Raw genomic sequence first — 12,282 nt, 5'->3', positions numbered from 1 at the left:
TTTGGATGATGCCTCCCTTTATGTTCCTGGACATAGTGCCTGAATGCCCTGTTCCAATGGTTTTAACAAATGCATCTTGTTAGTATCCCACATTGAACCTTACAAGTATATATACAAACATAGTAGCTAAAATGAGGATTGTCAATATGTATACGTCTTGACAATCGTTATGAAGTCTTTGTATGTCTCGACTGGGAAATCCGCTGAATCAAAGACTCATGCCATGCTATGTGAGAGCTAGACGCCTATGCAAATCCAGTGATCGCTGTATGAATTTAGTCATAGAAGGAACACATAAGCTCTTTTGCATCGAACAAAGTATATTGAACAAAGCTAAGTATACAGTCGAACTTACTTGAAGTGGTATGGTATCCATATATTATCGTGTTGTTGAAGATTTTTAAAACATAGGGCAATGTATGCCGCAACCTTGAGGGACTCTTCCAATATTTTCTTGTTCCTGATGTCCTCTTTCTTCTTAAGTGTCTTTTCAGCTCCTAGTTCTTTACAATCTAGTTTCCACTCTTTAGGGTAATTAAAATTTGTTGATGCTATAGGTGAAGGGTCTATATACCCGTGTTTCAGAGCTGGCCTCTTTTCACAAAGTCCACTTGCATTCTACAAATCACGGCGCGGGTTAGTTACAACAAAATTAAAAGATTACATTCATATCATATCAAGAGGGGCAAGGACTTACAGGCACCATATGCGAATTAGATTCATTTCCATTTCGTCCGAGGTGGAAGCATGCCTAGATATCCTTAAACTCAACGGCAATTTGCCCACCTGGGGCTCCAAATATGCCGGTAGGGATCCATGCTTGTAAGATTTCTAGTTCTGTTATCTGAGCACGCAAGTACCAATCGTGGAACTTTCTTATTCCACGTGGCAAGCACTGTATGACTCGGTTTGGTAGGAAGTTCTTGCCTTTTTCATATTTATCCGGGCAATCATTTAACCATTTGAGGTTATCAACAGCTGGATACTTGTTAAACCCTTTGTACAGTTTGCTAGTGGTGCCCTCCTCAGAAGCTAGTCACCTGATCCTTAGAGGGAGGGGAGGCACACATATAAGTCATATGATGATTGGGGGACGTTATCATTTTTTTTGGTCGGAATGTGGGAGCTGGTGGAGTAAAATAAGAGGAAGCTTCCACCCCACTTTGAAGGTCATTATTCTTGTACCGACTAGCCCCACACCTAGGACATGTATCTAAAGTCTTGAACGATATGCCACGCCGAAAAAGGATACAGTGGTTGGGGCATGCATGGATTTTTTCAACCCCCAATGTGAGTAGACTTATAACCTTCTTCGTTTGGTATGTGTTGGCGAGAACTATGTTCGGCCGTGGGAGCAACCGTGACATGAGGCACAACAGATCATCGAAACTGCAGTCTGACCAGCCGTACTTAGCCTTCAGGATGAGTAGCTCAAGCACAAAACGTAGCAGTGTGAAGTATGTCGAACAGCCCTTCTCAGCATCATACACAGTCTTCTTCGATGCTTTTGTCACACTCTAAAGATTTTCTAGACCTCTCTTGCTCTTTTCTAATATTTCTGGTCCAAAGGCCCCCAAGCATTTCATTCAAGTTATCACCGTCATCTGCATCCCCCTCACGTGCTTCGCCATCATTGCTGGCACCACCAGCATCATCACCACCTTGTTCATTGCCAAAGCCACCACCTTGTTGATTGCCAAAGCCATCACCTTGTTGATTGCCATAGTCACGATCCATTTGTTGCTCAAGATCGTTTGTGAATCGAGACAAGTATGCTTGGGTTTCAGCTTCATCAACTAGATCATCGTCGTTGTTATCAACAACCACTGTTTCACCATGATGAATCCACAATGTGTAGTCCCGGAACAAATCCTCTCCTAATCAGATGTTCTTTGATGGTACTCACCATCTCGAAATGCAATAAGGTTCTTGCAATCTTTGTAGGGACAAATAATCGTGTCACTATTCTCTTTCAACGTTGCTGCATGCTTCTCTACGGCTTTGGATGAATTTGTCCACCTCATCACAGAAAAGAACGTCGTGTCTTAACGAACCATACATCCAGAGTTCCTGTAGTCCATCTTATAGAAACAAAACACCAAAGAAAGAATATTACTCGAGAATAATTGGTATATACCTGAGACACGCACCATGGTAGTAGAGGATAGTTAATTAATTGACTATTAATGCATAAATATTTTAAAATATAAATTAGTTGGTTCAAATAAACAATTTCAAAGAAAATAATTAGCAACATTTAATATTTCATCCACTACCTTTCATACAAACCTCCATTCCAATTTCATGGTAGAGGATAATTAATTAATGGCCTATTTATCCATAACTAATTAAAACACACATTATAGAATGAATCAAAATAAATATTAAATAATAATTAGTAGCCATGGTAGAGGATATTTTACACATTAGCAACAATTTAAATCTTACACATTCACCTACATGCAAACCCTAGTCACATAAAGAAAAAATTGGAAAAAGAAAAAAAAAAATCCTAGATCTAGATCTAGATATAGGGTTTCATGACACATACACCAAACTTCATTAATATTACACTAAAATCAACAAAGCTGTACTAACAAGGGTGCAATCTTACTTCCCTAACTAATTTATTCTAGTATAGTGAAAATTAGGGTCCAATTTCACTCATAACTAGCTCAAGCTCTATGAAGAGAGAGAAAACAAAAAATCAAATTACTCACTAACCAACGAATTAAACTTCAAATAAGAGTTGGAGGAAGCATTTTCCTTACTTTTTAGAGCCTCTCCATCAAAGGATTTGAGATCAAAACTTCCTCCTTAGTAAGCAATTTTAGGAGGAGCCCAATACCTTCCCAACCTTTTTTTAAAGAGTGTGTCCCGAGGTGGAAGAAGGGGGTGGCTACTATTTATTTCGTGCGTCCATCAGTAGAGGCGGCTGGTGAATTCAGCCGCCCCTACAGTCGAACAGCAGGGCGGCTTATGCAGCCGCCCCTACAAATGGGCACTATAGGGGCGGCTGGTGATTGAGCCGCCTCTACAGATCAGCACCAACTGTAAGGGCGGCTCAGGTTACCAGTCGCCCCTACAGTGCTATCTGTAGGGGCGATTGGGCTGCTGAGGTCCGAAGATGCCCACTGTAGGGGCCAGTGGCGGACCCAGCGGGTAGTCCAGGTAGGCCCGGGACTACCCGCCGTCGGGCAGCTCGCCAAGGACTCCAGGGCCGCATCCATGGCCGCCCATGGCCGACCTCCTTCCACCCCTGATCTCCGCCCGAACTTGCCCCACGGGCGCTGCCTGACGCCTCTGTAGTGCTTGCCCCTGGCCACGGCTGCCGCGGCCTCCTCCCGCCTGGGCGTGGCGGCCGCCTCGCCGCCCTCGCTGCTGGGCGTCAGCGGCTCCGCTAGGTCCAGGAAGCCGCCGAAGCAGGAGGAGCCGTCGTAGGAGTAGGAGTAGGAGTAGGCCGAGTCGTCGGGGGACCTCGCCGGCTCGGGCTTCACGTGCGCGAAGGAGCCGTCGGGCAACCACCATGTCATCGGCGTCGTCGGTGCGGAACGGGAGCGAGCCGCTCCACCGGTCCGCCACCAGGCTCCCGAAGCTCTCGTCGGCCGGCCGCGCCGCCGCTGGCTCCTCCAGGAGATGCTGTCGGATGGTGTTCAGCACCAACGCCTCCGACACCGGGTTCAGCAGCATCCTGGAAGGCTGGAATCGAGTTCTGTCTCTCGATTTGGTTTGTGAGCTGATGACGAAACTGAAGGAGGGAGTGAGCTGTGTGTGTGTCGAATGGGAATGGAAGAAGTGATCGAGTTGAACGGCGAGGGCTGGGCCGGGGGCCGGTTTATATAGGCGGAGGCGGGTTCACACCGGCGTCGCGGTTCGTTGAACTTTCCTAACCTGGAGCCACGTGACGGAATGGGGTTTTTCTGGGTAATAAAAAAAAGCAGCGGTCGAGGCCCAGTTAGGCGACGCTAATGCTAGTGCTAGTGATTGCAATCTATCTAGTCGAGTAGTTTACGGGGAGGGCCGCTGGCTTTCCGCTCTCGGCCGTTGGTTAGATTAGAAGAAGGATCGGATTAGCAGTCCGGTGGCGTCAGCGATGAGGTGGATCGCTCGCGTGGGGTGGCCTCGTCGCACGGGCGCCGACGATGGCGGAGGCAACATCGAGAGGTAGGGGAAGAGCCTAACAGGTAGGCCCGCTGGACAGTGACTGAGCGAGAGAAGGGCTTGGGCTGATTGGATCTATAGTCACTGAACTTTTTTAGATTTTATTGCAACTTTTTTAGTGAGTGAACTTTTTTAGATTTTATTGCAATTTTTTTGGTCAGCGAATTTTTTCAGATTTTATTGTATTGTGTTGAAAATTTTTTATTAGGACTACCCTCGTTTCAAATCCTGAGTCCGCCACTGGTAGGGGCGTCCTCAACCCCAGCCATCCCTACAGTAAAAATGCCCCGTTTCTGTAGCGTGAATCTGACGTAGTGTTGGTTGACTCTTACAATTTAATTTATTCTAACAATTGGCAAGGTCTGGAACCATTCGAGCATGACTAAACAGTGGATAAGGCTGCACAGCCTACATTACTGTGGTGCGTAGGAAATCATAGAAGAGGACACCTAATCGCCAATCAAGATTTGCGACACCTAACCCGTGTCGTGTGGGTGTGGCCTTGTTTGTGTGGGACCGGGGAGTCCACACCGGACGTCACGTCTGCGGTTTTCTGCTGCTGCCAGCCAAAAACCGAGAGCACCACCACGATTTCCGCCCAAAAAACCGAGGGCATAGGCTTCAGAGTCCAGAACTCCGTCGTCCTCAGAAAAAGTCACTTTCTCGAGTTGGGAAACTCTTGCTTGCTTCTCTCTCCACAGTCACCGCAGTTACAGCACTGTTAAAATCACGGCCACCCTGCCAAATCTTTGAACTTTTTTTTTGATACGCCAAATGTTTGAATCTACGCCTTGTTTAGATGTCATCCAAATTCCAAGTTTTTTCACTCTCTCTCCATCACATCAATTTTTAGCCGCTTGCATGGAGTATTAAATGTAGGTAAAAAAAAACTAATTACACAGTTTAGTTGAAAATCACGAGATGAATCTTTTGAGCCTAGTTGGTCTACGATTGGACAATATTTACCAAATAAGACGAAAGTGATACTATTTATCAGGTTTAAAAAAATTTGCAAAGTGAACGAGCCCCTATTAATAACCTGTGACTTTTGGTCACTCATGCAGCAGTGTCAAAGGCCTGAGCCTGACCCTGTTGCCCCTTGCCAGTTCACGCGTGCCATGCATGACTAGCTCCCATCGCGTGTCAAACTCACAGTAGTGGTTGTGGTTGGTAACTCTCTTCGTTTCAAGAAGTTTTTTTCAGTAGCACACAGATAATGCCGAAGCTAGCTAGTAAGTAGTAACCCACATCATTCATCACATCACAGTATGATAATCCCTGGGTTGGGTTGGGGACTAGGGGTTCTGTAACCTTGACCTGCACGTGGAGGATAGCAGAGCAGAGCGTGGTCCCCTGATAGCATAGAACGAGGAGCTGAACGGCAACGGCATCTATCCTGAAAACTGCAATCCACTGCACTGCACTGCACCGCCCAGCGCGCACACAACAAATGGGCTCCGCCGCTGCTCCGAAACCACGTCCGCGCCCGCCCGCCGCTTCTCGCCCCGTCCGCCGATAGTTTGGGGTCCTCGTATGCCGGCATGCCGCCTATAAATCCTCGGCCTCCCCTGCATCTGGCAACACATCCACCGTCCTCGTCCTCGCTCGCTCCTTGTACTCTCAGTGCCACTCACTACTTCACTGGCTCACTGCTAACAGAGCTAGCTCCTTCGCCATTTCACTAGCTTTCCTTTGCTATTGCATGTCTGCTACTGCAAAGACCAGAGAGATGTCGACGGTGAGCCGTGCATCCCTTGACCAGAAGCTTGCCCTCTCCAAGCGCTGCTCGCGAGGTACGTAGGTATACTGGTGTACATACTGCATAGTGCATAGATGGCCTCAAACAAGCTTGCCTCGAACTGATGCTTTTGTATCCACATGTCGTCTGCAGAGGCGACCCTTGCCGGAGCCAAGGCGGCAGCTGTGGCAACTATCGCCTCCGCGATTCCCACCGTGAGTTTCTTTCTATTCCATTCCATCATGCCCTAAATCTCAGCTCTTTTTTCCGTAGATTAATTAGATGCAGGGTAGCGCACGCGTAACAATCGAGAAACAACCCTGTACGTCTCTAACTTAATCGTTTTGCTGCGGTTCTTCAGGTGGCGAGCGTGAGGATGCTGCTGTGGGCGAAGGCCAACATCAACCCCACCGGCCAGGCCCTCATCATCTCAACGGTTGCTGGGATGGCCTACTTCATCGCCGCCGACAAGAAGATCCTCTCGCTCGCGAGGCGGCACTCGTTTGAGGAAGCTCCTGAGCACCTCAGGAACACCTCCTTCCAGGGCACCGGTCGCCTGCACCCGGCTTTCTTCAGGCCATGAGACATCCATCGACCTACCTCTTCGTCAGTATATGCACCAGATGCCGTCGATGTTTCACCAAAAAAAAAAAGATGCCGTCGATGACTGAATAATAAACTGCTAGCTAGGCTGACGCTCTAGTCGCGCACTAATCATCATCCATGTACTAGTAATATTACTCCAGTAGTACTATATATCGTTGTAATTACTTTGTACTTTTGGTGGGCAATTCAGAATGAATGCAAATTTAATTTCCGTTCCTAATTAACCAACTTTATGTGCTATTTTTCTGATAAAAAATCATCTTCATATCAGTAGTGGCCATAGCCATATACATTGCCGTTGCAGAAAGAAAAAGATGGTGTACTATTTTTACCATCTCTGACTGGAGAGCCTTGACAAAACCTCTACATAATCCTCACGAAACACGATATTCTATCATAAAAGAGTGTAACAAAAATGTTGGTATATACGTACATATATTTTCTAAAATTTTTACTCTTTACCTTTTCCAGTCCTAGGACTGGAAAGCCGAAACGGGTCACTGATCTGCGTATACGGCACGTGCTTGGAGCAGTGACAGTGGCTTGTTAATTTAGTTGTTGACGTGTGTCCGGAATCCATGCACCGTGTCAAACTTACACTGGTTTACTAATACTGTAACAATTAATTAATAATTCATGTGCGAAGGAACTTGAAGCCTCAGCGGCTCAGCTAGTAGTTTTGTGAGATTGCCCTTTTGCATTATCGCTAGCCCAGTAGCCAGCCTATCCAGTAGAATGGCAAAAGGCGTCGTCCGTTGTCTGAATCTTGTTGAAACTAGCTGAAAATAGGGTAAGCTGAACGGAACCTGTATGCCATGCATAGCACACTAGTTGCATTTTTACCATGAGTTCAGATATGCAGCGAAACAAAATTGGAAGGAGTTTAGGTCTAGCTCTGTTGTCAATAAAAGTAGCTTACGGCCTGTTTAGTTCCTAAAAATTTTTGTGCAGTACCCATCACATCGAATCTTGCGGCACATGCATGGAGTACTAAATGTAGATAAAAAAACTAATTACACAGTTGGGTAAGAAATCGCGAGACAAAACTTTCGAACCTAATTAGTCCATAATTAGACACTAATTGCTAAATACAAACGAAAATACTACGGTAGCCAAAATTCAAAATTTTTTGCATCTAAACGCGCCCTTAGATATAGACACTGGTACAGCCGGATTGGATTGGATCTGAAAATTGGAGACAGTGGAGAATAAGCTATCGATGCCGTACACGTACTACTTGAGTGAGTGGGGGCGCAAAAGCTCGCAGCAGAAAGGCAAAGTAGCCCACAGACCAAGACGCCACGGCGTCGGTGGTCTCCACATCCGAAAACTGGGAACGCCACCAAAAACCGCTCACTTCCAGTTCCGCATATACTACGGCTTGTTTAGTTTTAGGATGTAAACTTCTGAGTTGTCACATTGGGTGTCACAGAGGGGTTATATACGGTGTTCGAATACTAATGAAAAAATAAATTACAGAATCTGTCAGTAAACCATGAGATGAATTTACTAAGGTTAATTAATTCATCATTAGTATATGTGTACTGTAGTACTTTATTGTCAAATTATAATCTAATTAGGGTTAAAAGATTCGTCTTGTAAAGTAGTCGTAATCTGTGTAATTAGTTATTTTTTTACAATGTTGCTTTGGGAAGCGTGCTCAACCAGTCTACGCCAACATTGTCATCTTCATCGGGCGAAGGCAAGGCGCATGTGTTGGCGTGAGTGCAACTACTGAGGCTGAGGAGACCAACTTTGGAGATGGTGGGAGGCGGGCGTAGAAACTCCGCCACAACAGTGGAGACGGGGGACCGACGCCGTGTTGGCAGCTGACAGGGCGTGGGGCAAACATTCATCCTCTCCGCCTCTCTGTTAGGGCATGTACAACCCACAAACAAGAGGCCGTCTGTAAGCGTATCGAATTTATCATATAGACCGGTAAAAAGACAGATTATACAACCCATAGCCTATTTCATTGTCTACATACTGTTTAATGTTTTGCACGTAAGCAATGATCAACGATAAATAAATTTTTGTACACTATTGTGTTGCTATTTGATAGAAAATGTATATCGCATAAATAAGAGCAACGTGATTACAACAATTTCTCCCGTAGCTCCTCTCTCACTCTCTTACATGTGGACCCATCACCCATGGTCCATGAACCCAGTTCATATGCTGTTCCAATGACTCCTGTCTCATCCGTTTTTCTCGGGGCTTCTCTATCTCTCATCTTTTCGCTGTGTGGTAGCCAGCCAAGCCCATGTGCTGCAAGCTTATCTCCTTCTTCCTTTTGCTTCTTGACCAAAACCACGACGACGGCGGCAGAGTAGGGCGGGTCGCGCGTGTCGGCCCGGTGTGGCTTACGCTGGGCGGGCGACAGCGGCGCGTGCAGGGTGGCCGGCGGTGGCTAGCTGTGGCGGAGCAGGGCGGCCGGTGGTGACACGCGCGCGGCTGCCACCTAGCTGGAGCAGGGCGTCGCAACAGCGGTTCGCGCGCAGCGGCCGTGGCTCAAGCTTTGATTAATCTCGCGCCGCATCAGATCAAGTCTTGGCGACGAAGCCTGTACAGCGCGGCTGTCCTCGTCGCTTCGAGTCTTGGAGCACGAGCCGTACTCGTCGTCTCACGACACGACGGGCTCGGCCTCCTCCCGGCTCGCGAGGGACCTTTGCACAAAAAAACACCACACGGCAGAAAGGCTAAAAAGACGCGCTGTACATGCCCTCAGTAGTTTGGATGTCATGAGGATGATTCCGTGGCAAGAGAATGGGCCCTCAAGATTAACTATCTAAATAGGTCTATTGGTCGATCAATAATGAACATTTCATGCTTTTAGCTTGTAAAAGCAGGATTTAAGGACCACATGTAAACCATCACAGAGGGAAAAATAAAAGTAAAACAAAAGGCACCATAGGTGAACAAACACACGGAGCATAATGTACTTAATAATAGCCTAGAGATGGTAGCATTGCAAAAGGATATAATGACATATGCAAACATTCCATTGTAGAGTGCCAACATACTACGCCATTCACAGAAGAAATTTACAAATAATATGAGTTCTGCCATATGATGCAGGTAAGTATAACACAATAACCGATTATGACTTATGAGTCACACATAGCCTTGGTCTTATGGTGCTGGTAAGTATAACCAGTTAACCACCTCTTGCCCACATAGTGATAACATGCAGAATTCCACATGTCTTGGGTACGGAGAAGCTTGACAAGGCTCAACACTATACACGAATGATTGATTATAGACCAATCTTCATTCTTTTTCTTTGGAAGGAAGAAAGAATATCAAGGATTACGTGAAACCGAGCAACCAGACCACCTTCCATGCACGGCGCCACAATGGTGCATGCAAACAGGAATCGTGCATGTGCAATCAAGAAGGAAGCCATGCAACCAATCAAGAAGAAAACTGCCATCATCAAAGACCACACCAACCACAAGCGGCACGTTAGCATGGCTCATCAATCTCTTCTCTCATCACGTCTAAAAAGACTAAAAAGTGGACACCGTTTAGATGCGACAATCCAACGTCGGGTCGTTGGTTTGCCTGCGTGCGATCCCACGCTCGTTATCCCACCCGGCGTCGTCGCCCCCCACAATGGCCCACACGGCGCTTCTTCCCTAAAAATACCACTCCACATGAGAATCACGTGATCACGTCTCATCATATGCCACTAATAGACGGAAACCTACGGCCAAACGGCGTCCACCAGTCGTAAGCGCTTGTGAAAAAAAATCTCAAATTGCCTGGCCGAATAGGAAGAAGGGGAAACGGACGTCCATCTGGGCGTAATTAACGCTCGTGAAAAAAATCTCACGTCTCCGGCCGGCCAAATAGGAAGGGAAGAAACAGACGTCCATCCGGCGTAATTAAGACTTGCGAAAAAATATGTCACTTCTCTTTCCTAAAATCACATTACATGCAAGCCTAGATTTTCATATTCTCTCCTCCTCTCTTTCCTTGTACGACAACCGCACAAAAGAGAGGCAGACGAGATCAGACGCCATATCCTGCTTCCCCACCCCACCACGAACCATCGTCGCTCTGGCCGTCATCGATCATCGTAGTGGATCGATCATCGCGCAAGCCGCCGTTCAACTCGTCCTGCCCGTGGAAGAAAGGAAAGGAACAGCGTCCAACGGTCAACCGGACAGCTAGCGTGCGTCTCCGCCAGGCCCTCCCCACCGGGTCACCGTCGTCAAAGGATCGGTACGTCTCCGCCAGCGTCTTCCACAGTTGTTGCCCTCTTGGTAGGGCAAAGTCCATTGTCCTCGTCAGTTTGACAGTTTGGCCGCCGCACCCATCGATCTCGGTAGTACTAGACGTAACCGTGCATAACCCCGTCTACCGCATCATCACCCAGGTATATATGTCTCCAAAACTTTCGTGGCCAATCGTCACTTGGTTAGTATTCAGGTTGCTTCTCCAGCTTTCAAGTGTAATTCCTGTTTGAACGTTCCCTATAGTATTCAGGTTGCTTCTCCCGCTTTCAATTTTTTTGAGGCCTCCATTTAGGTTCTATGTCATCCAACTAAACAAGCCAGTTACGAGCAAGTACCACAATACAAATTTATATTTTTATTTATGATAATTAATGTTACTATAACTTTAAACAATAATTGTTTATATGCAGGGCCATACTTTCATAAACAGGACAGCTGCAGGTGACATATTAAGATCGAGTTTTGTCCTGGCAGTTTGTAATAAGATTGTTTTGATTTCTTCAAAAAATAAGATTATTTCGATTTTATGCTAAAACTTAAATTATATTTTAATTGTTCACGCATCATGAAGACGAATTTACAAAAAACAAACGTTCTGAACATCTCTTAAATTACATTTTAATTGTTCATGCATCATGCTTATGTCGACCTTGTGCATGCTGGAGCTTTGGCCAGCAGATGGCAGGGCAGTAGCTATAGGAATTAAAATGCTCTATTTAGTTATTCTTTGCAATATTATTTGCTTGATCATAAGGCATAAGAGCAGGAGAGCATAGCAGTTCTGTTTTAGTTCAGTAGTTGGGTCATCTTGCGAACAGAAGCACAGTGCAATTTATTCATGATTCAAATTCTGTGTTTTTGGAGCTTCCTAGAATTTTCGTTATGGATCCACATATAGTTTTCGTGTTGCAGAGGCTGTACTACTGGGAGCAAGAATGCCGCAATAGCTGGTATTGTTGTGGCGGTTCCCACGGTGTGTAACCGTTTTAGTGTTATTAGTAGTATATATTTAGTTTATGTGGACTTCCTACCAATAAGTTAATGAACATGCTTAAGAGAGGGTATATCATCATTTTGTTTTCTTTTGAGGAAATATATGCATCATTTTGGTATTTAGATCAAGCAGTGGCGATCCAGTCCCGAATGGCCGCGCTAGGCTGGCGGGCGCAAACTTCGTGGCACTCACGTCCGCCCTGGTAACGCAGCACTCGCGCATCCTCCTCTCCGGCATCGTCTCCCTCCCCCCACCGCCGCAACCGCTGGGACACGCAAAGGTGCGATCTTAACATCGGATTCGGCTCCCCTCGCGCCATTGGTCCCCAAAGGCATCGCCTTTGCTCTGATCCGTGGTTTTGTGTGGTCATGGGTTGCTTGTGATCTCTTCTCTAGGGGCGGTTTCCTGGCCAGTTACTGACTTAATGTTGCGGGGCCGGAAGTGGATCGCTAGGCTGTAGTTCTTGCCGCCGTGGAACGCCAAATCTAGAGCCTAGAGGAGAGTGGAGGCCTCCGCGCCTCGTCGATGTCCGGTCAAGGGTA

At 46.5% G+C, this 12,282-nt stretch overlaps 1 protein-coding gene and 1 long non-coding RNA gene across 2 annotated transcripts; both read left to right on the top strand.

Moving 5' to 3' along the window:
* Positions 1-5,746: 5,746 nt before the first annotated feature.
* On the top strand, positions 5,747-6,725 carry LOC136522323 (early nodulin-93-like). The gene is made up of 3 exons (XM_066516156.1): positions 5,747-5,954; positions 6,053-6,114; positions 6,261-6,725. Exons 1-3 carry the CDS (start codon positions 5,864-5,866, stop codon positions 6,480-6,482), a joined length of 375 nt encoding a protein of 124 aa, XP_066372253.1. The 5' UTR covers positions 5,747-5,863; the 3' UTR covers positions 6,483-6,725.
* Positions 6,726-10,520: 3,795 nt separating this feature from the next.
* Positions 10,521-11,996, top strand: LOC136522324 (uncharacterized). Its single transcript, XR_010775858.1, has 3 exons — positions 10,521-10,732; positions 11,157-11,187; positions 11,864-11,996. It is a non-coding gene; the product is annotated as an uncharacterized lncRNA (long non-coding RNA).
* The last annotated feature ends 286 nt before the right edge of the window (positions 11,997-12,282 follow it).

Source organism: Miscanthus floridulus, chromosome 18 (assembly GCF_019320115.1).
Source record: "Miscanthus floridulus cultivar M001 chromosome 18, ASM1932011v1, whole genome shotgun sequence".
Lineage (NCBI taxonomy): Eukaryota > Viridiplantae > Streptophyta > Magnoliopsida > Poales > Poaceae > Miscanthus > Miscanthus floridulus.
This window is presented reverse-complemented; position numbering and strand designations above follow the sequence as displayed.